We start from the raw sequence: 27,267 nt of genomic DNA, 5'->3' as shown, positions 1-27,267 counted from the left end.
AACCAAAACCCCTCAACCCCAAAATTATTTTGGCCTCAAAGTCATCACACAAGGGAAATTTCAAGCCCCATACTGCATTGTGAAATTCAGATGCTCAAAGCATTCCTAATGAGCATGGCTGTACTGAGCTGAGCCTCCGAAGCCTTCTTCTAACCTCTGGTGGCTTCAGATGCCCAGGTAACCAACAAGTGCCTTCCCAGGGGCTCAGCATAAACTACAGGTGCTGTAACTTATCTAGCACACACTCAGACCCCACAGCCACAGTCATGCAGACACGGTGCTCATGGTTCCCCTTCTTCACAGAACACAATACTTAGAGCATTTGCTAAGGTCAGCTACTAAGTGCAAAGTCTAACTTGACTTTCAAACCATTCGAACCCCCATCTCTGCCTCCCCCAGGGGTGACTTAACTCCCAGAACAGACAGCTACTGGACATCTCTATAGTGGAAAAAACTCAATTGAGTGTGACCCGTAGCTCTTGAAATTTCAAAGGCCCCAAATTCTTCAGCTCTTTATGGGTTTGAATGACAGCTGTTTGGTGTAAAAGATTAAATAGGAAGTCCTTCAGCTAAATTTCTGACCCCTGATGATTTAAACCCTACTTGAAAGTGGTGGATGCATATTTGGAGTCAAATTAAAATTCATTGCCATTGTCTCAAGTCAGGCAATTGGTGCCTCAGTTTTCTTGAGGAAGTTATACCTTTCCCAGCCTGCATGTTCTGAAATCTGAACAAAATGATGGAAGCTGCACAAGAAATACAGGGACACAGGAAAATTAAAAAAAAAAAAAATCACAAAGGTTGGTTTTTTTTTCTTAGAAATATATTTTGTAAGAAAACATTAATATTAAACAGAAATGTTTATTATACAGTATAAAATAATTGCTTGAATTCAACTCAGTTCCTTACAGCAACAAAATAAACAAAAGCCTGAGGATTTGTATGAAGCCTCAATTCCCACAGATTTGTGTCTTTTGCCTTCTCTGATTTCTACCACATTAAAGAGCATGTTATCCTCACATCATTCTTAGAGCACACAAATGCTCCTAAAAACCTCACCCATTCCTTTCCCATTAAGTTAATGATCCCTACCCAGATGTGTTCTAAACATCACCTGTAGTATTTGCAGCTCTCTGCTGTGTCCCCCACACCCACCCTCAGATTCCATCCACCTACCTCTTTTGGCCAAGCAACTACGCAAGCGACACCACATATTGCAGCTAGCTAGGAGTCTCCCTCTATTAATTTGTTGGCTAATATGAACAGTGGCCAGCCACTGACAAATACTGTGTAACGGCTGAGTTGTTCTCAGCTGTCTGTTCTCATAAAACCTGTAAGAACACCTCTTCACACCGCTGTTCACCTGCCAAACCTGGCAAAGGTGTGCAGAGTTTTAAAAGCTAGAAGGGGAGACAAGGACAGGCAAAGCAATGACATAAGGTTCAAAATAAGCTAAAAATGTCATTACTCAACTGCAGAATTTACAACTTGCAAATTTTCTTGTAGGAAAATATGCCTGTTCAGTAACTATAAATACCCCTAATGCATTTATGTGGCTTAATATGTATTAATTTCTTATTTTTTGTAGGCAATGCCAGCTTTGTTATGTCAATTACCCTGCAGGTTTGAAAGGTACCCAGTGACCAGCATTTTGGTGTAATTATTCATGACATTGGTGTGATTCTCCCCCTCCCAGTAATACTGACAAGTTTAACAGAAATCTATTAAGTTAAAAAGAACAAAGGTATATATTACATTTGCTAATTGCAAACAACCTCTTTTAGCTGCAATTTTTCCCATTGGGATTAAAAAGTGCACCAGTTTAACATGTCTGTACATTAAAAACAGTTTAAAACATTAAATATACAAACAGCAAGAGATTTTAAATATTTTGTATCAAATACTATAGGACAATATAATTTACAATTTTTTTTTTATACAAAACATTACACCTGAAATATAACTTTAGATATTACAGAATATAAAAATACATACTTTTCGTTTAAAAAAATGTCTTTGCAGATTCTGGCACAATGTAATACTTTAAAGGCACACTGTATTTTGGCAATCTATATTTGCAATTAACTGTGCATCAATAATGAAAATGACCTGTAATTAACCTTTTAATCAGGTAAAGACTTAGGCTGAACTGTTTAGGTGTTCTGCAACTCATTTCTGCCACAGCCTGAGCCCTCCAACCCTAATCCAGCAAAGAACAGGCTTAACTAAGCATGTGAAAAGCCACATCAAATGCAATGGGATTAGTCACACTTTCATAATCTTTGCCATTCCAGGGTCAGAATGCTCAACCACAAGGCAAGTTGGGAGCCAAGTTCTGTCCTCTCCTGCGTTTGTGCCAAAATGAATAAGAGTAGCACAGGTTAAAGAGTTAGGGCAGAACTTGGAAGCAGAAGTTCAATAACAATTGCTCTGATTTCAACTACACAAATGCAAAAGTCATAATGACTCTACTGAAGCCAGTGGAGACATATGAAGTAAAATGGCTGTAAGAGCGAATCAGGAGAATTATGTGATTTTGTCCATCTATGCATTTGTGGGACTCCTGGTGGAGTCAGCATAGGGCAAAACATGTCTTTAGATAGATATGGCTTATAGAGATGGAACTGGGTTGCAAAAGATTTTCAGTTCTGTCTTCAGGTTGTTTCTGGACGACTGAAAACTCAATTTTCAGCACACTGAGAAAAGATTTAGTCTAAATCCCTAACTTTAAATGCCCCAAAATAAGTTGCTTCTTGTGATGAATCCAGTAGCAATGGATTCGATACCTGGATACTTATCATTTCACCAGATTTTAATTTAAAAAACCCTCCTATATTTACAGAATAAAAATGAAATTCTGAATTCCCTGACCAGTATTTGGTGCTTCCTCCCTTCATCAAAACATCAGAGCGCCTTATTTTAAGGTTTGTCTTCGTCATATATACCATCAGCTGGAGCCCTCTTTTAGTCAGGTTTCCTGAAGTTTCATGATGTCTAAAACAAATGTTGGCATAAAGGTAGTAAAAGCCATCTTGATTTACAGTCAGCTTTCCATCTTTGAATGTCATATTTGATAAGTTTGCCTGGCCTTTGTCATGATGCCAGGACGTGAGGTTCACTTTGCGAGTTCCTAAAGAGGGGAGAAAAAAAGAAGTTATTTAACAAACCCCAATATTTCAGAAAGCAACCTCTGGGGTTCTAGAATCAATAGCAACTACAGTTACATAGGCTAAAGTTAATATTAGACAATTATAATAATTCATTAATTTCATTTTTTCATCATGTACTGCCATATTTGGTTTGTCGTTTATAACTGTCTGTCCTCCCACCAGAACGATTGCTGGACCATCATACAAAGCACTTGTTTGGCCAATAGTCCGATGATGCTAAGCAATCATGCAACAAGCTCTGTATAGAAACTGCATTCCACCTAAAACTTTAATTCAAGTAACAAATACTTGAGAGGAATCTGAAAAATTACTCATGATAAAACAGCAAATCTTATTATTAGTCTTTAACCTGTAAGTGTTTGCAAGGAGTAACTAAAGAAAATCTGAAACCATGTTGAACTGATAATTACTTTCATAAACTTATGAAACCTTCCTATACGCTATGTTCTTGTGACTGTAGTGGCACAAAGGTAAACGTAATTTCATTTGAGAACACCAAAAACAATGGGGAAAGAAAACAGTGCAATTGTGCATTTTTAGTACTACACAATAAGCTACCTAGACTTCAGATAATACTTCAACAATTTATTACATAACAAACCTTTTTATGCAAAGCCAGTATTTAGACTTAACTTAGTGCTTGCATGTATCAGAAAAAGGCTCCACAATTAGCATAATCTTAATTCTTTGATAATTGTACAAATACAGTAGTAGTTGGTCAATTACAGCTATTTGGGAGGTAAACTCAGATTCTTTGCCTAACATGTAGTAGAAGGTCTTCGAAAAAAAGCTTTAGGAAGACACATGAGCCTCTGGATGCATTGCACTTTTTTTCCTTTTCTTATTTTTATTTGTTCTGAAGTATCTTAATTTTCAAACTACAAACAGTGAGCTGATGTTCCAGGCTTGGAAGGGAACAGTCAGGTTCCAGTTGATTTAAACTGAAGATCCACAGATTAGGAAAGAAAATGATGATGTTCTTTGTCTCACCATAGAGCATCATGCATGCGGGAATCAAAATACATGTGCAAGTGTCACCAAATCCAACTACCAAAAAAGGCAGATTAATAGAATTAATATACTCAAACAAGCATTATTGAATTCTTTCTAACAAGTTGTCCTGGGTTCAGCAGTAGCAGCCATTTTCCTCCTTAGTAGCTGGTGCAGTGCTGTGTTTTTGACTTTCAGCCTGGGAACAGCGCTGATAACACCGATGTTTTTAGTTGTTGCTCAGTAATGTTTACTCTGACCAAGGCCTTTCTCAGTCTCATGCTCTGCCAGGGAGGAGAGGAAGCCGTGAGGAAGCAAAGACAGGACACCTGACCCAAACTAGCCAAAGAGGTATTCCATACCACAGCATGTCATGCTCAGTATATAAACTGGGGGCAGTTACCTGGAAGGGTTAGATCACTGCTCAGGTCAGGCTAGGTATCGATTGGCGGGTGGTGAGCTGTTGTATTCTCTTCCCTTGTTATTTCCCTTATTATTATTATTGGTGGTAGCAGCAGTGGTTTGTGTTATACCTTAGTTACTGGACTGTTCTTATCTCAACCTGTGGGAGTTACATTATTTCGATGCTCCTCCCCATCACTCCAGGAGCAGGAGAGGAAAGGGGGGGGAGTGAGCAAGCAGCTGTGTGGTTCTGGGTTGCCATCTGGGCTTAAACCAGGACACAGGTACACTTAAGCCTTTTTAGCTCTGCCTGCATGATGGTGGCCTGGTAAACAGGAAGCTGTTCCTTATCTGTTGATTGAATGCTTTGTGAAGACAACAAAAAGGAGCTGAGAGACAGGAGATGTTTTGATTAGTTTGGAAGCTTATCACTGTATCTGAAAGCTAACTTCACACATACAGGTACAAATGTCCACCACAACTCTGGCCTAAAAGGCACTTCCTGGATACTGTCATCAAATAGTCACATTTGTATCATCACTTGGAGATTTGAAGCTGGTCAAATCTCAGATGTCATTTCAAAGAGATCCTGTGCAGTTCTGGTGTCCTCAACATAAAAAGGATATGGGACTGCTGGAACAAGTCCAGAGGAGGGCCACAAGGATGATCAGGGGATGAGGGGGTAATGGAGAGGGACTCATCATGTAGTAGGAGGGCAAGGGGTAATGGGTTCAAACTTAAACAGGGAAAGTTTAGATTGGATATAAGGAGGACGTTCTTTACTGTAAGGGTGGTGAGGCACTGGAATGGGTTGTCCAGGGAAGCTGTGAATGCTTCATCCCTGGCAGTGTTCAAGGCCAGGTTGGACAAAGCCTTGGGTGATATGGTTTAGTGTGAGGTGTCCCTACCCACAGCAGGGGGGTTGGAACTAGATGATCTTAAGGTCCTTTCCAACCCTAACTTTTCTATGATTCTACTATTGAGGCTGTGCTAAAAAACTGTCTGGCAGCAAGTTAGATAGGTACTGGAAGAGAGCATGAGTCTTCCTCCCAAACATGGTCACATTTGACACTTCAGATTGGTTTTGGTGGCACAGAGTTATGCAATAGCCTGCAACACCGGCCCAGATACCATTACTAGTACAGCACATGCATTATGCAGAAGTTCATCACAATGTTTTCTGTTGAGGAGCATGCCCTACAGCACAAATTCCACAGTCCCTTCCACCTCCCCAGGAGAATAAGCAACAGTGGGATAAGAAGATCCAGGCAAGGCCCAAGGGCAAGCTCATACAGAGGAAACACCACCGTCATGAGAAAGCCAAGCAGGCCCTAACCCTTCCTGGTACGCACAAGGCACTGACACTACTATTTATTTGGTGTAACACACTGGGTGTAACACAACAGATGAGAGTTGGCGAACTTGTCCTCCTATAAAATAGCAATTTTCAGTACAGAAGACTAACTCCATTTGCTCCTTCCCACAAAAATGTGTACACACAGGCACAGGAGGACCTTGCACCTTTGACTCTCAGTGCCTCTAAAAGCTTGTTTGGAATATTCAATACTGTATTCTCACAATATTAAACCAAAATTATCTATTCCTTCCAAACCTTCCATGGCACATGTCAGGGAGCAGTGCTCTCTCCTTCAGGTATGTATCAAGGCATACTCCAGAACCACAAGTGCTCACAAGCATGCTGGGGAAATGCCCCAGATATGTTTGATTAGTTAAAAAGATGCCTCTTGGATTTATCTGTGCAGAAATAAGTGAGGGGAATTAGAGACAGGAGAATTTCAGAGCTATGAGTCCTCCCTCACCACCAAGGGGAAGCAAGTTTTGCATGTGAGAGGAATACTTCAATAGTCCAGAACAAAAAGCTGCTGGCATTCTTACACAAAGACTTGAGCAAAGCACAAGCTGTCAAAAGCAAATGATAAATAGTTACTCTCCCATGGCTCCAGTGCAGCCAGGTAGAAATAATACAAGCCTTCTTCCATGCAGTGCCTCAAAAAAGCCTCTGAAAACCATCAATTAATTGGAAGTGACACTAAGAACTTAAAACTCTTAGCCCAGAATTATTCACTTGCAAGAGATGCTGAGCTAGGGCTGCAAGAGTACACCTCTGAAGCACTGGGAACACCTGAGGAACTTACAGAACTTCTTGTGCAGTGTTAAGTCTGCCAGAAATACTGCCCCAGGGAGGTTGTGCTACCTTCAAGATGAGGAAGACAGGCAAGAAACCACTACCTGGATCAGATGAAGGGCACATCAGAGAAATGGGACAGGGATGTATATATATATGATGGAACAGAAAGGAATACTGGTATGTTATGACTGACTGGTAGCACACCTAGTAGCTGCTAGGCAGATTTTATTTAAACTTTTAAGTTGCCAGTATTAATCAAGTAGCAATTTTGAAGAAATCCTTAGTGGGAATGCACAATTTTCTGTTGAAGAAGGGGGAAAAGAGAAAATAGGTAACACAGTCACTTGTAATTGAGATTCTGAGAGGGACTCTGGGGGAAGTTTGTTCACATTTCTTTGGTGTTAAGGGGAATATGCATCATTCAGCCATGGTTAGGTGCTAGGGACAGGCCAAGAGATGATGGAATGTGATGCTGACTGTTCTGACCCTATTTGGTTTCAGCCTAGGTAACTTCTGGAAGTCCCAACATAAATTACAGTGCTATGTTTGTATTAACTGAGGCAGATGGGCATTTTGCCACAATTCACAGCTTCAGAAGAGGCATGCCACAGCCAGTAGCACACCACAAAGATGTACTGGTGGGAGTTATGCCATGCAACTTTCAATGGAAGGAGCGAGCAGGCTCTCAACAGTTCTGGTGGTTAATACACCTAAATTTAGAGGCACCAAAACAATTAGTACCCCAGAACACAGGCAGAGGAGAAAAGCAGAGCATACAAGTGCCAAGTCAGTTGTCCATGTATCAGAAACTCTGAAACACAATCCAAGCCATGGGACAGTCAGAAATGCTGCAGTACAGTATCTTCTGTGATAAAATTTACTACGGAGCCATGAAAAAAAAAGCATAAGGTAAGTCACATTAACAGAGAAGGAAGAGGTCAGGCAGATAATGAGTAAAATAACCTTCCAAGTATGGTAAAAAGCATTATAAAAAAGATGAGATAATACACAGGCTTTCTGGTAACTGAAGACAAATCAAAACGATGTCTTGTATGTTTGTGAGCATGAACTAAGAGTAATACAAATGAGCATCTATAAAATTCATTAGTAAGAAGGAAAATTATAGTAGGGAAACAGAGGAGAAAGTAGCCCTGTACATCCCAGCAGCTTTCAGGTATAAATAAAACCTGAGGGAAGGACCAAAGCACTATTTGCTCTGAAAAACTGCTTTGGAGGCAAAGGGCAGTTAAGCTGAACCTGAAGGTGTAAATAGCTCAGAATACTACAGTGTTTCTTTAGACATCTAAAGGTATCAATTCACATCCCAAAGATATATTTAACATTTACTTCTGTTTGTGATTTTCTCCTTTAAACTGTGACTAATTTCTGTAATCAATTTATAAACCAAAATTCACCGTTTTCATTTAAAACCTAGGTATCATTTATAGTGAGCTCTGGTAAAATCCAACCAGCAAGCATACAGCTTTAACCTAAGACAGCAAACCAAAAAAATACACAAAGCGAGCCAAACCACTATGGCTTCTGCATCCAAATGATGGGTGGGGACATCAAGATCTGGGAAGGGTTATTTTCCCCCTCTCTTGCACCCACCCCCCCACCCCCCCCTCCCCCCCCCAGCTGCAATAGTCTATTTGGGGCTTGATGATATTGTGAACCAGGTAAAAGGAACATGTTCTCTCACAGACACTGCTCAGTGCCCTCTCAAGAAGGGCATTCAGTGGCAAAGTCTTAAAATAAAAACCTGTTTGACAGTGATAAAGACTGATTACTTTTTTTGTCCTTACATTGCTTAGTAAAGAACCTTAAAATACTAAGAACAGATCTTTCCAGACTCATGGATGGCCTAAAATATTTTAGAAAGATTTCAGACATGTAGGTTTAGGAATCAGGGGAAGAACACAGAAAGTACAGTCAGAGGAAACAGGATGAAAGAGAAAAAATCCCAGTGACCCTCAGGCAAATTCTTCATCCTTTATGCCTGTCATTATCCCCTATGCCACACACCCAAGTGGGTAGTGCCTCATACTAGTGAGCATGACACTAATGTGTCTCATGACCAGTAGGTTCAGGGGCCCAGCTATCCATAAGAATCCAGCCCCTCACTGCTGCAATGCCCACAAGGACCGCAGAAGATGTGCTCATGTAACATCCTGGGCTCTTCCAAAAGAGGCAGAAGCCATTATGTGCCAGATCAATGGGAAGTATGTCCAACTCATCACATTGGTAAGGAGCTGATCTGCTCCAAGGAGAAACAAAGCACCTTGTTGTCATAGGCACTGTATTTCTGTGCTATCAAAAAACAGTAAATGAAGAAAGAAAAAGCAATGTCTCTCTTGTGATTACCCTCAGATGTGCTACATCACTTCCTTGAAGGTTAATGCAATGATGCACAACAGTAAAAATTATCAGCTGCTATCCCTGATAAAAATACAATTTACAGCAACATCCAGGTAGACAGCAAATAAATTCCCCACAGGAATTTCATGAAGTGTGACACTGATACAGTCCACATCTGTAAATGTAAGTGATCTGTCTCTATGATTAGCAAATTAATTGAATCCTTCCAAAGACAAAAATGCTAAGATAAGTTCACTGATACTGCATCTTCTACTATTGACTTATGCCAAAAACCAAAATCTGACCGAAACAGAAGCTGGTCAGCAAGCATTTGGGCTGATAAGAAAGCTTGTAGAAGTTGTGACTGCCATCTTACAAGCTGCTCAAGCTCTCTGCTTATAAACCTGTCAATCTTGGCAATTGCAATACACTCAAAGAGAGAAAGAATCCTACCCCTATAGGCAAGAAACTGTGAAGAAGTGGTTTGTCTTTAAATAGCGCAAGAGCAAGGTATTACTGTGCACACTGCTGAAATCTCAGATTTCAAGCCTCAACACAGCATTCCCCTTCACTTTGGTTACATAAAACAGAAAAGCAAAGCACAGAGCTTAATTAGCAAGGAGTTCTGCAGAATGTACACAGCTTCAGAGGAAGACAGTGGTGATCAATGTCCCCTCATATCTTGAGGCCCTCTGTCTGATAGCTTCAGAAAAATATCCTGGCTTACTTCTACCACACCAGTGATGACTGTTGTGTTGAGATACAGAGAGAAAAATCTCTACTGACAGTGCTCCAGGGCAAAAGAGGAAACTGTACTAAAATATCTTAAAATTGTAGGATTGAATCTTTTCCTCTGGAGAGTGTTCTAAGGCAAACTCATGTCCCATTCCCTCATATTGTACTAGCAAAAATATTCCCAAAGCCATCCAAAGATACCTATGGGTAGAGAATACAAGCTCTGGCAAGATAAAAGAATGCCATTCTCTTACTATAGGGGCAGATAAAAGCCACAGGAACATATTTCCACCTACTCAATAGCTCAGAAACATACTGCATCCAAGTCCACACACTGACAAGAAACCCTGTTGCTCAGAGTACAAGGTTAGGACCTTTGATCTTCTTGCTACTAGACTAGGCAGATGCAGACAGACCCTTGTGAAGCTTTGGCATGTCTGAACATCAGGAAGGCCCTTGGAGTCTTTATGGGAAAAAGTCTATAGCAGCCCTGTGACAATGAATGGAATATAACAAACCTTTTCAATATGCCATTAACACTTGCTGTAAATTCAGCCATATGCTGTGAGTCCAATGTACCCACAGAGGGCAGGGAACTTGCAGGCAAGTTACTATAATGACATTGGGACTGCAGTTCTAGGCTTTTTAACACCTCAAAATAAGAGATGTGCTTCCCTTATGGCAAGTTTTTCCAGTGACAGGCAGCTGACATGCCTATGTGTTGTACATTCAGACAAGATTCTGAACCTCCAGGTCTACCCTAAAGACGAATGTTGCATCACTCAGTACAGACCTGATTACACTTCCGCACACAAAAGGAGGGTTGCTATGAAGGACTGAATAGGTGGACATAAGACATTCTGGAATTTCACAACAGAAGGCAACAAGTTTCTTTATCTGACAACAGGACCAAAAAAATCTTGGACTCAATGGAAGGGAAACACCTTCCAAGCTGCAAGACCTGGATTCTGGCCGATCTTTGTGCTGTGTATGTATGCATACATACATGTGTATATATACCTATAGCTGATGTCCAGTGTGAGTGAAGAACTCCAGATGGTCCCTACTAACCAAAGAAAATAAGAAATATCAGAGAAAAATATTCAGTGCATACTTTTATTCCTCACCTGAAGACAGCACAAAGAGGCAGGCCAAGCCCTCAGAGCTTGATCATGAAAACTGGTCATTTGAAATAGAGGCCATTCAGCACACAAGAGACTGATACAAGAGACCCAAGGCAAATGGGAGCTATCCTACTGTTAGCATTACCCCTGCTACCTCCAAAAGTCTAGCACATCAATTTATTCTCATTATCAAAAATAATTTGTGAAATTCCAGTTTGTTGCAGGTATTGCTGAATTGTTTTCATATTACTTCACTGTTCAATACATTTATGGTAGCATTGGAAGCATATTCACTTAAAGCATATTCATGCTTTTCATTAAAGCATATGGTAGCATTGAAGCATATTCACTTAAAACTGAACTCACCAGAGGGAATATTCTTATCATCAATAATGAGATGGGCAAATGGCTGCTTCTCAGGTTTGTTTCTCTTGTACAGATCCATTCCTAATGCCTCCATTGCAGCTAGAGATAAAAGAATTTCATTACTTCAGAAAGACAAGTTAAGTAGAAGTAGAATATTTCTTATTCATAAACCAGCACATACCTTTCTCTGGTCTTAGTGGTGCTCTTCCCCTGACACGCAGGACTTCCTAAAATGAGAAAGAACCATAGCTTTGATACTGTCTTGGTTTTGTAATACTGCATATTGCAGATAGCTTGCACAACTGCAACACTCTCTGTGCATGTTCTACTAACAGTATTCAGATGCCAGGGATACACATTCTCATCTTTACATGATGTATAATATAAGCACACGGATTAGCTGCCACAATCAAATTACTTGTTCTGTTCCATACTTCTGATAAAGCTGGATAGGAATGATGGTGTGTATAATCACTGCAGTATTTATTGAAGTAGTACTGACAGGACATTGACAACCTTTCTTACTTATTGCACTTAGGATACTTCTCTGACTGGTAAGAATGCAACACATAAAACAACGGACTTTACGAACTGACTTAAATGCTTGGGATCAAAAATGTCATGAAAGAGGCATTTCTGCATAGGGACTGGTGTGTAATCACACAACTACGGAAAGCTAAGCTCTGAATTTTATTTGTGATGAGATAAATGAAAACCTCCAACCCTCACACTTGACCACTAGCAAGGATGGTTCAAAGACTACAAGGCTTTATAGTCATGGCACTTCTAAAAAGGTATGCAGGAACCAAAGGATTAAGCATCGTCTGTATCTGTTAATGGGACAAAGAGACAGGGTGCCAGAGTACATTTTTCAAAACTGCAGATGAGTTTTAATATGAATGAAACCCATGCTACCCAAAACCAAGAACAGCACAAGTAACAGACAACAGGCACCACAAAAAGCCTTGCTTTTAGTAATCCAAAACTGTTTCCTCTTGAGAAAACAAACAGCACTTCCCAAAAATCTAAGCATGCTGTTGTTACAAGCACAGACTGAATCTTGGTAATATTAAGTTCAATCCTCAGTTGTCCTGTTTCTTCATGATTCTCTTCATCTCTGTTTTCTAAATAACAGTGCTAATATTATACTTACTATGCAGAATACCTCATACCATGGAGCCATCAAGAAGATGTTCGGTAAAAGGAAACATTTTGCTGAAGATAGCAAATCATATTATTGAAACCTAAAAATGGTCCTTTGTTTTTGTCTTTATGTCAAACGTATTGCTGTTTGTCTGATTCAATACCATATGTATGCAATATGCCTCAGATTTGGACAGATCAGCAATGTTCCACTGCGCTCTCAAACACTGCTGTGTTTTAGAGTTTGAAATCCTGCTCTGAAAACACCTAAAGTCTTGCTTTTATGTAATTTTGCAGCCACAGTGAAACCTGTAATGCCTTCACCGGTGCATTTATTACTCTCACTTTCCCCTTTCAGTAGGTGTTTAAATGTTAAACCAAAATGAAAAGCCACAGCAGTATGGAAGTTGTACTATGACTATCAAAGCATAATATTTCAGCAGAGAGTGCTGATTTTATAGATAAGAATCATTAATACGCTTTCTGCTGTAGAGATGAGAAGAAAAGCAGAAGAAACTCAACTTCAAAAGAAGCAAAACTCACATCCACCTACCCCATTTACATTCACTTTCCCTCTCTGATCTTCCTACTGCAATGTCAGTTCTAGGAGGATGAAAATGAAGCTCAGTTCTCGGAGCTGCATACCAGCATCAGCCTCTAGCCACACTAGAGCTCTTTCACTTCATCAGATGTAGGAAGACGACAAAAAATTGCAAATGTACGTACTGCAAAAAGTGGCAAAAGCCTTTGACAAGAATAGGAAAAAGTAAAAGAGATGGGGAGATGAACCACACTCTCAGAGATTACTGCACCACGCCTATTCCCAATCCCTTCCCTAGAAAGGGAAGACTCCTTTGTTTTCTCACTTAATGGAAACATCTCAAGATGTGGAGTCTGCTTTTGTATCCTTTACTTCTGGGGGATGTGATAATGTCCTTGCCTGGAGAGCCTACTGGGCAGATGCAAAAAGAGCTATGTACATTTTAATCTCTTCTACCTAAACTGGTACTAAAAAAAAAAAAAAATCTCCTGGTTGGTAACTGCACAGCCCTTGAAGTTCCTGAACTGGCCAATGACTGTCTTCCTCCTAACCTACATGTCGTGGTTTAAACCCAGTCAGGTAACTCGTTCACTCACTCCCCCCCCCTTCTTTCCCTCCTCCTACTCCCGGAGGGACGGAGAGGAGAATCGAAAAGAATGCAACTCCCACGGGTTGAGATAAGAACAGTTTAGTAACTAAGGTATAACACAGATCACTACTGCTACCACCAATGATAGTAATGATAAAGGAAATAACAAGGGAAGAGAGTACAACACCTCAGCACCAGCCGACCAATAACTTGCCCCCCTCAGCCTGACCAAGCACCGACCGATACCTCCTCCAACCCTGCAGTCTCCCAGCCCTTCTGGCTCACTCCCAGTTACATCCTGGGCATGACGTGCTGTGGTATGGAATAGCTCTTTGGTCAGTTTGGGTCAGGTGTCCTGTCTCTGCTTCCTCCCGGCTTCCCCTCCTCCCTGGCAGAGCATGAGGCTCACAAAGTCCTTGGCCAAACCAAAACATCGCTATCAGTTCTGTTCCCAGGCTGAAAGTCAAAACACTGCACTGCACCAGCTACCAAGAAGGAGAAAAATGACTGCTACTGCTGAACCCAGGACACTACATTTTTATTAGGAGTATAGAGTTCTGCTTCTGCACATTTCCAAAGATGCTTTAGCTTAAGCAGCTTTGTACCTCACCTGAGATCTAGCAGTGTGACTCAGCTTATCTTTCACATGGAAAGGCTGTGGTCCTCATGAAATGCAGCCTGAGCTGCTTTTTTTCTCACTGCTGGTGGTGTTGTTCATCTGCAACATCATTGGTAAGCAGAACAGCTACCAGGAAAAATTTGAGTCCACAACTCTCCTTTGTCCTGATGGTCTTGAGCCTACTTTCCCATCCCCTGAGAGCATTTCCCTCTGCCAGGAACACTCTCCTGTAGTAGTTATGCTACTGTGCAATTAGGAATGCAAGAAGCATCATTACAACAAAAGACAGATTATAAGCATAAACCCAACACTAACACGTTGAGAAGAGCTGGAGGCTGGCTTATGTTCATAGACTCTTGTGTATGCTTGCCATTGGATTAGAAGCGGCCAGCCTGTGACCAGAAAACAGAAATCCTCCATCAGTTCTCCAAACACTGTACTATTGTGAAGTTCTTTACTTTATTCTCACCAGCCCCGCAGAATTTTCATATTCATTTCTGTTCTGTTGCCCAGGCTTCCAGAAGGAAGATGAAATACATGAACTATTCCCTAGATAACAGAAATGGAGCTGCGGGTTTCCTCCTGAGGAGTCAGTAGTTCAGCACTTCTCTTGATATTTTATTTAATGGTCCTACAGTTCCAAATAGCTTACATACAACCTACCTTAGAAAAGCATTTCAGCATGTACTTGATTTTGACCCTGAAGAACACTTAATCACAATGCACACTACCATTAAGAAAGCAGAAACAGCTCAATAGAACCTGTCATTAAGACACTGCTATAATGGAATGAGAACTGCTGACAAAACAGCCAGTGACTTCTCTTAAGACTGCCACCCACAGAAGCATATTTGCTATGAAGCTGTTGAGTTATTTTTAGCAAACTGTACACAAAAAAAAAAAAAATCACACCACTTTGTTAGTCTTATGATAAGCTGCACTTGCACACCTTTGCGTCACTTACTTACTGTCCACCAAGTCAACTCTGCTGGGCTGCTTCCCACATTCCAACCTCCTTCATACAGTCACTGTTTAAACACCAGACAAGCAGCCAGTCACAGAAATGAAAATCCTTCAATCAAAAATTTTAAGAAGCCATTGGGAAGCTGCAAAACTTTCACATTTTAAAAACTAGAATCATACATTAAGTGCCTGGAACGTTGGGAACTGCTGTTTCTTCATCCACAATGGGGTGCGGGTTTTAACCCTTAGCATCTCACAGCATCTTCAAACCAAAAACATCTCTTGCTCTTTAAGTTATGTCCAATGTGGAAGATGCAGAGACAAGGCTACATTTGAACGTGACATTTGTGAATGTTTTTTCCTCTCTTTTGCTTTTACAATATCTCAGTATCTACTTTGAGCGGCTACAGTAGCCTTTTGAGACCAATCAGAAGAGAACCCCTCTGGAAATTCATGTCCTACTTCAGCTGCGATCTCAAAGCTCCTTCATGCAATTCTTTCTTCTACTACCTGACTGCTTTAAGTTGAGCTAATACCAGGGAGAAGTATCTGATTAACTTGCCAGAAATTCAGCAATATGAAGAATGCTAATCAGGAAGGAAGTGAAATAGAAAGGACATGAACCAGTATTCATGAGAAGATAGTTTAGAGATCAGCACTACAACCTCTATTCAAATGCGTAGTCTATTTCCTGCTGAGAAAAAATGAAAAAAAAAAAAAGGCATGTAAGGTTGTAGGATGGAAACTGTGAAATTTTAACAACTTAGAGCAATCACACATGAAACTGACTTTGTCCATAACTACAAGCACTTTAAACGTCTGCTAAATATATAGATCTCTTTAGAAGTGCTGCCCTGGAGGTCTAGCAAAGTAGTCTGCTGCTATGTGGGAGACTAATTTACGCTTGAACTCCCCAAGCTGCTAGAAGCTGGGAGCACTGCCAAGGAAAGTTACTTATGAATTGACCCAAGATATGTTTGTAGTCCTTTCTAATTCAGGCTCATAACAGGCTTTGTAAGAACTGTGGTTAGTGCATCTGGACTGCTAAAAGGTTTTTAGGGTTACATGCAAAACAAATTAAGCAAACAGACAGACTAGGGCAGTTTATTATTCGTCTGTTTAAAAGTTTATATGCAATATTGAAAATGTGCTTTCTACTGAGTCAGCTGCTCCGTAAGCAATATTTTTATCCTGGAATATGTTAAGGAGTTCACCATTAGATGTTTACTGAAAGAAAAAAATCTTTATTATTTTTCATGAGACAAACATTTCTAGACAGGGCCTTGCAGCCATACTACACTGGTTTTCATAAGAGCACTTTCATTTTCAACAACAATCCCTGCTTTAGATTTAAGCACTAGGTCTACAGGTGTGGAAAGAAAAGAGATGAGAACCACTGTAGTAAGCTTAAAGCTGTAACCAGACCATAAACCTGAGCAAAAGCAAGTTGTCTGTTTTCATTTCCTGAACAGCCTGAATTGCAAAAGACAAAATACTGAAAAATCACAAAACGTAACACATCAAATGTTCTATTTCAGTCACTTCACAAGCTGCCAATTCAAATAAGTATACTGGTTCTTAAAACACACCCAGGTTAGATTTGCCTTCAGGAATGTGAAGAAAGCACAGAAGATAGGGAACCTCTTTCAAGTCACATTAGCCACATTCCCACACATAAAGGACTACCGCAACTGGAAGATTTGGCTGCTTCTCTGCCCTTCATTGTAGCAGAGCTAACAGAACGTTATAAAGTAGAGCTTTGCATTTTGCTTTCACACTGTTTCTTTCAGTTCCTTTATGTACCAAAAAGATGCAAATGTAGCCCAGGCAAGCATCTTCCTATCTTAATTTTCTTCTGTGTCATCAATATCTGATGACAAAGCATCCAGAACACTGATGCAACTGCTTAATACATTCTGCTGCATTCAAAGGAAATTTGGAGTCTGATTACTTTGGCAAGGGAAATTTTATTGTTCTCAAAATAATGGTCATCAGCCAAAAAGTTATCCCTACTCACTACTTATCTTGGCCACGGACACTGCAGCATTTAACCTCCATCCAGAATGGCAGGATATGCAGCCTCAGCTAAAGCAAATGCTTTTGTTGAATAACCAGCAACAAACAGTCAGAATACAGGGCTTCCCATCTACTCACTGTAACGAGCTCCTTACTCTATCATGGGAGCCTCAAGAGCAAACAGCATGAAGAGCAGAATTAGGTATACTGTGAGAGTCTCCATAAAATGCTGGGGGAAAGAACTAATCCTACAGAGTTAACCCTTCCCCCCCCCATCCCCACCCTTAAGTTTTTAAAGGGGGTGGCTAGCAAAAGGGATAAGACATAGACTCCTAGGTTTCTTTTTATTCACAAAAAGTTTGTCACCCCAGGTAATCTGGTAAAAGCAAACACTGCATTAACACAATTGAAGTACTATATAATTAACTCGTGTACAATTCACTCTGCAAAGTGCTGTGAGTTCAGCTCAAGGTAATGGCCTCAAGTTGGTCCAGGGGAGGTTTAGATTGGGTATTAGGAAAAATTTCTTCACTGAGAGGGTGATAAGGCATTGGAATAGGCTGCCAAGGGAAGTGGTGGAGTCACCATCCCTGGAAGTGTTAAAAAGCCATGTAGATGAGGCCCTTAGTGACATGGGTCAGTGGTGGACTTGACAGTCTTGCGCTAATGGTTGGATTTCAAGATCTTAGGTTGATTCTATGATTCTATCATCCTCTACAAAAATCTGACAGTTGTATGCAGATGTGTCACTGAATGCAGATGTGAAGAAGTTGTAATGGGCCTGGTAAGCCAGGAAGACAAAATACCATAGCAGACATTTAGCTGCTAAATAGCCCATAATTAGCACCAAACCCTATTAGGAACATGCAAAGAGATCAAAGGCAACAACTGCAGTAAGAGTCGATTGTGACATACATACAGCTTGCCTAGGAAGGCTTCATCATTATGTGTGACTTCTTTAGCTGTCTGCTTTTGTTATTTGTTTGGGAACAAGCTGTTATTTTCAACTGCTGGGCAAAGACAGCCCAGTTACTGTTCTTTGCAAAGTAGCTCTTCTGCCAGCGTGGGAATGACCTGCACAGAACAGAGAACTGGCAAACTGAGAAAAAAAAAGAAAAAGGAGATACTATCCCTCATTTTGAGCTGCAGAAAAAGTAACAAGAGAAAATGACAGCAAATGTTACATCCTCTGTTTTTCAGGCAATATTTTGCTTGTCAATGATCTTGACTTGGGAGAATCTTGTCAGAAACGGTCAGGAAGACAGCTTTAAAAAAAGTGTGGAGCTGCCCTTTTTTATGAACATGTAAAGTATTGACAAATACATAGAAATATTAGGATAAATGACTACCATTTAGGCTCATCCGAATGTCAGAATGGCCAATCAACTAACTGCAACCACAGTTTTCTCAGCGCAGCTTCCAAGTCCTCCTTTCTTAAAACAAAAAACAAACAAGTAAACAAACAACCCAACAAAACCAAACAAAAAAGAAAAAAAAAAAGGCAAAATCTCGCATGTGGCTTCAGGTATAATTCAAATACCAGAAAATGCTTTACAGAATTTACCTCCAAATAGAGTTGCTGGAAAAACTGTTTTAAGTTCAGCAAGAGCAGGAAATAAAGGAACACACAGTCTGTCTGCCACTTACCTTCTGCACAACTCTTTGGAGAGCTTGTTCCATGCTTCTACATGATTCTGGTATTAACTTTGCTTCTTGATTTTCAAAGGATGCATCATGCAAATCTGTATTTTCTAGATGACCAAAAAGTGTTCTAACACAGTGTGCGTGTTCTTTGGAAATTCTAGTAGGGTCCATCTGAAACAAAAATATAAGTACAACCACAGTTTTAAGTGTCTGTCCAAGAGACATCAAGGGCATTTAAGTCAGGGAGAACTTTCAACTATCTAAAAGTTTGAAACCTATTTAAGTTTATTATCTAAATTTTCATTGTGAACACTGAAGAGAGAAAAAGTTCCCCACATGAAGGTTCATTTCATCCAAAAAGCATGTGAGATAGAAGAATGAATTATCTTCTGGAGCTGCCTAGTTCGTTACCTTAGACTACTAGATATGTGCCTTTCAAAAGTCAAAGATAAATCCCAGCCTTACAGTAAAATCAATAAGCCGGAATTCCATTTTTCAGCCACTCAGGGCCATATCACATTTTAGCAGGCAACATGCACAACCATCCTATCTGTCAAAACTGTAGTTTGCAAGATGACACACAAATGCCAAGTAGACCAACTTGGGGAAAGTACGTACAACATCTAGCACATCATCTTCAAGAGGAGAAACAGAAGAATGGAAGTCAGTTATCACTGAAACTATTTTGTGGGTGTGCTGGTTTTGGCTGCTGTAGAGTTAATTTTCCTCACAGTAGCTGGTATGGGGCTGCATTTTGGATATGTGCTGAAAACAGTGTTGATAACACAGGGGTGTTTTTGTTATTGCTGAGCAGTGCTTACACAGAGCCAAAGCCTTTTCTGCTCCTCACAACATTTCACTAGCGACTTGGCTGGGGGTGCACAAGGAGTTGGAGAGGACACAGCCAGGACAATGGACCCCAGCTGACCAGAGGGATATCACATACCATATGGCACCACACTCAGCATGTAAAGCTGGGGGAAGAAGGAAAGTAGGGATGTCAAGAGTGATGGTGTTTGTCTTCCCAAGTAACTGCTATGCATGAGGGAGCCCTGCTTTCCTGGGGATGGCTGAACACCTGCCTCACCATGGGAAGTGGTGAATGACTTCCTTGTTTTGCTTTGCTTGTGTGCATGACTTCTGCTTTACCTGTTAAACTGTCTTTGTCTCAACCCACAATTTTTCTCACTTTTACTCTTCCAATTCTCTCCCCTGTCCCACTGGGAGGTGGTGCTTAGTGAGCAAGCAGCTGAGAAGTGCTTACTTGCTGGCTGGGGTTAAACCATGCCAGTGGGCAAGAGAGATTGCTGTGTGAAACAGTCACCAAATAAGACAGCACAAATTCAGAAAGACTGAAAGATGGTAAAGCTGTACCACAAAACACCTGTTTCGTGGGACAAAGACTGGTAAATATAGAATATCTGTGAGATATTTTTAGCTATCAGTCTTTGCAATTGAATCAAGTATACTTTTAAACTGTAAGTCTAGAATACTCCTGAACTCTATCAGTTTGATAAACTGGAAGGGTATTCCAAAGATTAGGATTGTGCTTTGGCAGAGTTTAATTGCATAAATATCGTTCAAACCATTTCACTCTCTTGTCCCACACTCAAAATTAACCACTGCCTTTCAGAGATGGCCTAAGACTCTCAGCAATTGTTCTCAACTTGTATTTATTCCACTTTTACTTCAGGATTGGAGAAGGGCTTGTGCACTCAAAACCTTGTCTGAATTCTCTATCAGCTGGTCTAATCAAGAGCATTTACTTCTATCTTTCTGCATAAGGTGGAACGAACAATTTTATCTGAATTACAAAATGTAATACATTATTTATAATCCCAATGAAGGAATGCCAAGACATTATGGATAGTGCCTCTCCAGTGTCCAGTTTCCTTTAACACAGCACTGTACAAAACAGAACATCAAAAGGAAGTTCTGCAGAATATAGAAGAGCCAGAGCGAATCAAACATGTTACATCATTTGTTCATATGAACACCAATTCAACTCCCTAACCCAAAAAAGAACTGAACTTGAAAGCATAAGGTTGGGATTACAGAGGCGAATTTAAACCTACAACAGCCAGGCAACCATCCAACCTGCACACGCTGCAGAGAAACATTTATTGCACAGATGGCAACACCAAATGCTGCCTCCTCCATCACCATCCTTCTGAACTCTCCAGATGAGAAGCGTTTGCCTAATTCATTCAGATCAACGCCAGCCTCCATGACCTGATTTAGCTGTCTCAGTTAATCTGCAGATTTGGAATGAAATGGGTCAGAAATGGTTCACCTGAAGATCTCACAGCTTTGAGTGGATGAGTTGAGATGAGTTACAGAATGGCTCAGAGGCATTCTGGGATGACACAGCTGAATACAAAAGGAAATCTGTATATAGCTAATACAGCTCTGTGAATTCAATACTAAAAACTACACTAATGATTTCTGAAGTCAGCTAGTGCAATACAGCCCCATTACCTGTTTAAAATTACCTAAATCAGCACCTCTGTGCTTTCACCTTCTTCACCACAAAACTTCATGCCTGATTCTCAATCTTCCCTTCTAAATAAATAATCTGGGAGAAATTTTTGCTGATCTAATTTCCTGACAGTTTTATACCATGAAAACAACTGCAGGTATAAGAGAAACATCACAGCCAGTACAGGAACAAGCATAGGAATGAATGAATGAATGAATGAATGAATGAGCAAGATGACAGCACTAACTTTAACAACTGTAAGACTGCACCCTAAAAGCATCTCACTCACTATGTTCCACTAGCACCCAGAATTTAAAATTACTGTAAAATGAAAGAAAAAAATGAAGCACAAAATGTTTACCAACAGCTGCTAAAAGGCAGTTAATGTAGAATGCCCTGGGTCAGAAGGTATCTCTGGAGGTCTCTAGTCCAGCCCCATGCCTGAAGCAGGGCCAACTTGTTACTTAGATCATGTTGGTCAAGTCCTCATCTAGACAAGCTTTGTGAAATCTTAATTGATGGAGACTTTCAACCTCTTTGCAAACTGCCCTACAATTTAACTACTTCTACAGTGTAAAAACACTGGGTTTGATATCCAGCAAGAGTTCTCCTTACTGCAATTTATGATTGTGCCTCTCAGGTTTGCAGCACTCTTCTGAAGAGCCTGGCTTCATCCTCAGGTAGCCAAAACCAGTGATTAGCTTCCCTGACCTTAGTCTGTTCTTTGTTAGGTTCAAAAAATCCAGTTCTCCATTTGCAATACACTACGGGCCCTATGTATCACCGTCTTCTGCTGTGCTCTCTCTAGTTTGTTGGTATTCCTCTTATCCTGAGGAACTCAAGATCCATTATTTCAGATGTAGCCTCTTATGTTGGTGATATTGTTAGAGACAACAGACCACAGCAAATAACTGCCAGCAGAAACTAATTTTTTATCAGTAATTCTACGAGAGAGAGACTATAATCCCAGAGAAGTAGATCCCAGAAAAGTAGGTTTTACAATACAAAGATCATGAAATTTGTAAAGGCCTGAGTACCCAGCATAACAAATCATGTATAGCATACACTTACAGCTATCACCCGTCAGCAATCGGTCAAATGTGTCATACAACATTGTGCCAGAACAGTAACAGCAGACTGTGCAGAAGCACTTACTCTTATCTGCTGAAGACAGAACACTAGCATCTCTGCACCTACAGTTAAAAGACTGAAGGCTTCATGGAAACACTGTAACTGATAGATAGCTTCAGCAACTTGAAGCTGTGCAGCCCGCCATGACAAACTGCAAGTCTCTAGAGATCCAGTGTTTGATAAGGTGAAGCTCTGATCTTCGGACTAGCTAACCTACCAGATTGCTCTTACCATTTTCAGAGAATACCTGCTCTTCACCACATTTAACCATGGAAATTAGCTCACTTGTCTGAAAAGGGATTCTCAGAAATCCTGCATCTTTTATCTTTACAAAGAACATGCACTGAACTGCCATGGCTGCAAACAGACACCACCAAACACAGAGACCAAAAGTGTGGGCAAGAAGTAAGGCACAGAAAAAAAATTTCAAAGGCATGTTTTGAGAAGAACTCCCAAAGAGCCACATGAAATACCAGAATGGTCTACGAGCAGCAGCTTGCTACCTTGCAAGGCACACCTTCAGCAGGAAGTCCTAAAGATTTAATACCTGAAGAAACATCAAAATGCAATCAAAAGTACTGAAGAAAGCTTTCTAATGCATTAAGTAAACAAAATACCCTAGAGGAACTAACCTATTTAAAGAGAGGACTGCCTAGCTTATTTTTCCTATGTTACTACTGTGCATGCACCCGTTGTGTCTCACCTTGGAATCAGATCAAATCTTTCTGTGCCCCTTGATATTCAGTATCTCTCATCACTCTCACTGCATCTCTGGACTCTTTTTACCTAACTCAGCCAGCCATGAACAGCCAATGAACTCCAGCATTGTGGGTGAGACAAAATGAATTTACAGAGGAACCTGCCTTCCAATGTTAAAAAGATTCAGTTTGGTTTTAAAAGCCACAATACATTCCAGCCACCTTTACCTAAAGGTTACCGCAGTTACGCAGTGTTACAGTATCACATTCTGTACTTACTCTTTAAAATAAATGTTTAACTTTTAGACTTCCACTTATTTTCCAATTGAAACCAATTTCCATGTTATCAAATATAACTTTGCACTCCATAATCCTTCTTAACCACCAAGGAGTCCTTCAAAAGTGCTACTGGTCCCCAGCAAGCAGTTTTCTGCTAGACAGTGCTCTACAATGCTCACAAAACTTCAGATGGAGTCTTAAAGGTGGTTGTTTAAAAACAAGCTCTAATGAAAGTCAGAGTTCCACAGATGCATGAAAAGACAATAAAAATCTGACTTTCATGTCCCCACCTATCCAAGTGTGACTTCTTCAGTATGGCAGAATATTTAAGATTTGTTATGGGAGTTAGAGATACAGCCCCCCCCATTTGGATTTGAGCACTTGCAGCTTGTACCACTGCCATCCAGTTCAGTCCGTGTTCAATCAAATTCCCACTCCTTTATAATCTAAGTACATTAAAGAAATGGGCCAGAAGGAAAAGTTTAAAAGCAAAGCTTCTGGAGACTATGCTTTAGCATTTACCATTGACAGTTAAACAAAATACTTTGCTCTCTCACCTTATGCTGTGCATGAGCCTCTGTTACATAATGATCTCCAGCTACTGCGACCATCTATCTAAATTTTCATGGCATTTTCACTGGTCATGAGCAAATATTCCTCATGAAGTACAAGCAAAATAAACACTTAAGACCGTTACATTTTGGAATTGTTCAATTTCCTGGATTCAGTACACTGCACAAGATGGTCCAAAAAGAAAAGCTAGAGAGAGCATTTTAATGTTTTTACATTTCAGCACACTATTATGAGAATATTGGTAAAATCCAGTTCTTAGCTTTTTTCTTTCTTTTTTAGTTAATACCAGCTCATTGTCTCATCTGCATTGCACTGCATTATTTCTTGGCCACAAACATGTGTTTACCCGTGAAAATCTAGTGTCAGTCTTAGTTACGTGTCTTGTGAAATTTCAAATGCTCAAGCCACAAAATAAACAGAACTAAGGAAAAACCAAAACCTCAACCATTGTCTCAGCTCATATTGTGTCATGATCCAGCTCAAACGATTTTATGCAAATACACATAAAATGTGTATGGTAAAAGTGAGTCAGAGTTTACTTAGCCTCTTAGTTTAAAGAGCTTATAAAATGTATAATTTCTTAATATTAGCCTATATAGTCAAATCTTGCTAATACACATTTGGTTAATTCACCAGCCAAGCAATTGAAATCTTCTGATGCACAGCTTCTACTACTGACTTCACATTATTTGAACAAAATACATCACAATACTAAATTCTGTTATTAAAGTACAAATTTAAGTACCTGAAATTTGTACTGAAAAGTACAAATTGAGATAGCTTAACATAACTAAATCTGACAGCAATCTTTCCAAAAGGTTGGATCATGTCCCATATAAATAAAACAATCTTCAAGACAGTTGAATAAGATCTAATTTCTGCAGGACCTACTGTATTTTTCCATCTTATTTCACAATAAGATATTGGTGAATAAATACAGATTACCATATGTTTTTATTGTGAATTATGTCCTTACTTCAAAAGTATATTTATTGTTATATTTTTCAGGGATGGCAAAGAAGATATTTTCTATATTAGAAATTTTCCAGGCAATGACTTCAGGCAAGTCTACATCTAGCTACATCATCTCTTTTTGATTTTTGAAAGCTCAAGTTTACAAAGGACTCCATCCAACAGCATTACTCCAAATCTACATGAACAAGAAACTTGCAAGAGTATTAAGCTGCCAAATGCAGAATTACATCAAGGCTATGTAATTTTTTAAATCAAGGAAGCAGAAGAAGAATATGTATGATGGTAAGAAAGCTTTTTTAGCTTATGTTAGGCATGTGTGAAACACTGACACGAACCTATCAGAAAGAGTCCTTAAAAAGGGAGGAGAAAGGTAAAGAGGATGGAAAAATAGGGTTTTCAAAAAGTATACTTTGATTCATTGTTTTGATTGCAATGGCTCTCTAACCCACTAATTAATGTATAGCTGTGCATTTCCATGAGCTATATTTTGACAAAGATGTCTTCAAGTTCATGCAGACCTGAAGCAAAAAACATTTCTCTGCCACAAGCTGAAGCAGGCATTAATTTACTTCACTGTCAAGCAAACAAGTAGCTTTAAGCTACTTTACAATGAGTCCCAGAAATTAAATGTCACTTTTCTGAAGCATACAGGATACAATTAACTAAGCACTGTATTGCTGTTCCATTTTATTTTTCTAAAAATGGCAAACACAAAGACATTGTTGGTAAGAAAATACGAATTGGTCTACATAACAAACAATCTGCAGCGTTACTGTATATTGATAGTCATTCATCTGTTTTAAGTGGGTATACTTTTGTGCAGGTATAGTCTGTTTTCAGAGTGTATTTTGTTAAGAAATCCAGTCTGGTACATCAAGATCAAGTGCATCTACCTAGAAAGTAAACCGAAAGAAATAGGTTTCCACTCCTCACTGACTTCAAATGAAAAGTACACACAGCAGAAGTACCATTTCCATGAAGGCAGTGAGACCTGTCTTAACAGACATACTTAGCACGCAACGAAAAAGCCGAGCAGAAAGCTAACAACTAACCCTGAGAAGCAAGCCAGTCAGCAGCCCCCCACTTCCTCTGAGAGGGCTCAGCCATGTGGGATAGGAGATGCAGCAGTGAGTGAATCCAGCCAGCCAGCCGAGCCATTTCCAAGAAGCAGGCTCCTCTTCTCTTCGAAAGCCTAACCACTCGTCACCTCATCTACCCCCACAGAGATGCCTCTGCGCTCCTTTCCACAGGCACGGCTGCCTCTTCTGAAGCATCCCTTGGCAAGCCTGGGGCCTGGCAAGGGGGCAGCTCTCCCTCAGGAATGAGCCCCCAGCCAATGCCCGCTCACACAGGGACCCTGCTCCACTGTGCCCCTGCACAGTCTGAAGGACAAACAATTCCAAGTAATGTTGTGTGGTGGCTTTTCTTTCCTTAAAGGCATTTTCCCAATGGTGAAACACCTACGGCAGTCAAAGACCTCAGCCATGTCAATCCCCTGTCAGGTAAATGATTGAAAGTTGATCATTAAAAAACACAGCCGTGCAAGAGCATGAAGCTGCTTCCCAAGTTTGTGACTCCTAGTGTCCGACTCCGCCAATAGACCCAGTACACCAATGCACACCCCCAGGCAGGAGCACTACCTAGAATGAACGCAAGCTGAGTAGTTCCAGTGACCAGGGGATAAGAGCACATGGTGGGCTGGGTACTGGGAGCCCTCCAGCCCGATCTCCTCCCAAAGCTGGGCCAACTTTCTAGCCATTTAAAGGTGCTATCTGACTTTCTTTTGTACTAAGTGCCTCAGTTCCATCAACGCGAGGACCTTCCCCGTTCTCTAAGGTGTGAAGCCGACCCTCCGACCCTCACCCCGCCGCCAGCAGAGGCGCCGCTTACCTGCGCTCGGAAGTAGAGGAAGAGGGCGACGCTGCAGACCACCTGCCCCAGCCCCAGGAGGACGAGGGCGGCGAGGAGGGAGCGGGAGGCGGGCGGCGGGTGCGGGTGTGCCGGCGGCAGCGGCGCTGGCGGCGGCGGCGGGGCGCACTCGTGTGCAGCGCCGCTGCCCAGCTCCTCGGAGCCGCGCAAGTACTTGGTATAGTCTCGGCTGGCGCGCCGCATCGCGCCACGGGCAGCTCCGCACCGCTCCGCTCGGTCGGCTCCACAGGCGGCCAGCGTCTCGACGGAGCTCCCCGACCTCGGCAAACCACCCCGCCGTCCCTGCCGGGCACCTTTTATAAACTGGGCAGCCAATCAGCCCCGCGCGGCGTGCCTCTGCCTGCCCTCCCCGCCGCCACACATCACCACCGCCCTTCCTCGCCTGCCCTCCCCT

The 27,267-nt window shown here is 40.9% G+C and overlaps 1 protein-coding gene across 1 annotated transcript; it reads right to left on the bottom strand.

Moving 5' to 3' along the window:
- Positions 1-801: 801 nt before the first annotated feature.
- Positions 802-27,267, bottom strand: TNFSF11 (TNF superfamily member 11). Its single transcript, XM_057409715.1, has 5 exons — positions 26,835-27,267; positions 18,813-18,980; positions 11,476-11,521; positions 11,295-11,393; positions 802-3,130 (listed from the first exon to the last, which is right to left on the bottom strand). Exons 1-5 carry the CDS (start codon positions 27,054-27,056, stop codon positions 2,709-2,711), a joined length of 957 nt encoding a protein of 318 aa, XP_057265698.1. The 5' UTR covers positions 27,057-27,267; the 3' UTR covers positions 802-2,708.

This window comes from Pezoporus wallicus, unplaced genomic scaffold (assembly GCF_028554395.1).
Source record: "Pezoporus wallicus isolate ANWC-B61680 ecotype Strahan unplaced genomic scaffold, APGP_CSIRO_Pwel_v1 contig_2543, whole genome shotgun sequence".
In the NCBI taxonomy this organism is placed as follows: Eukaryota; Metazoa; Chordata; class Aves; order Psittaciformes; family Psittacidae; genus Pezoporus; species Pezoporus wallicus.
The sequence above is the reverse complement of the archived record's forward strand: the minus strand, read 5'-3'. Positions and strand labels throughout refer to the sequence as shown.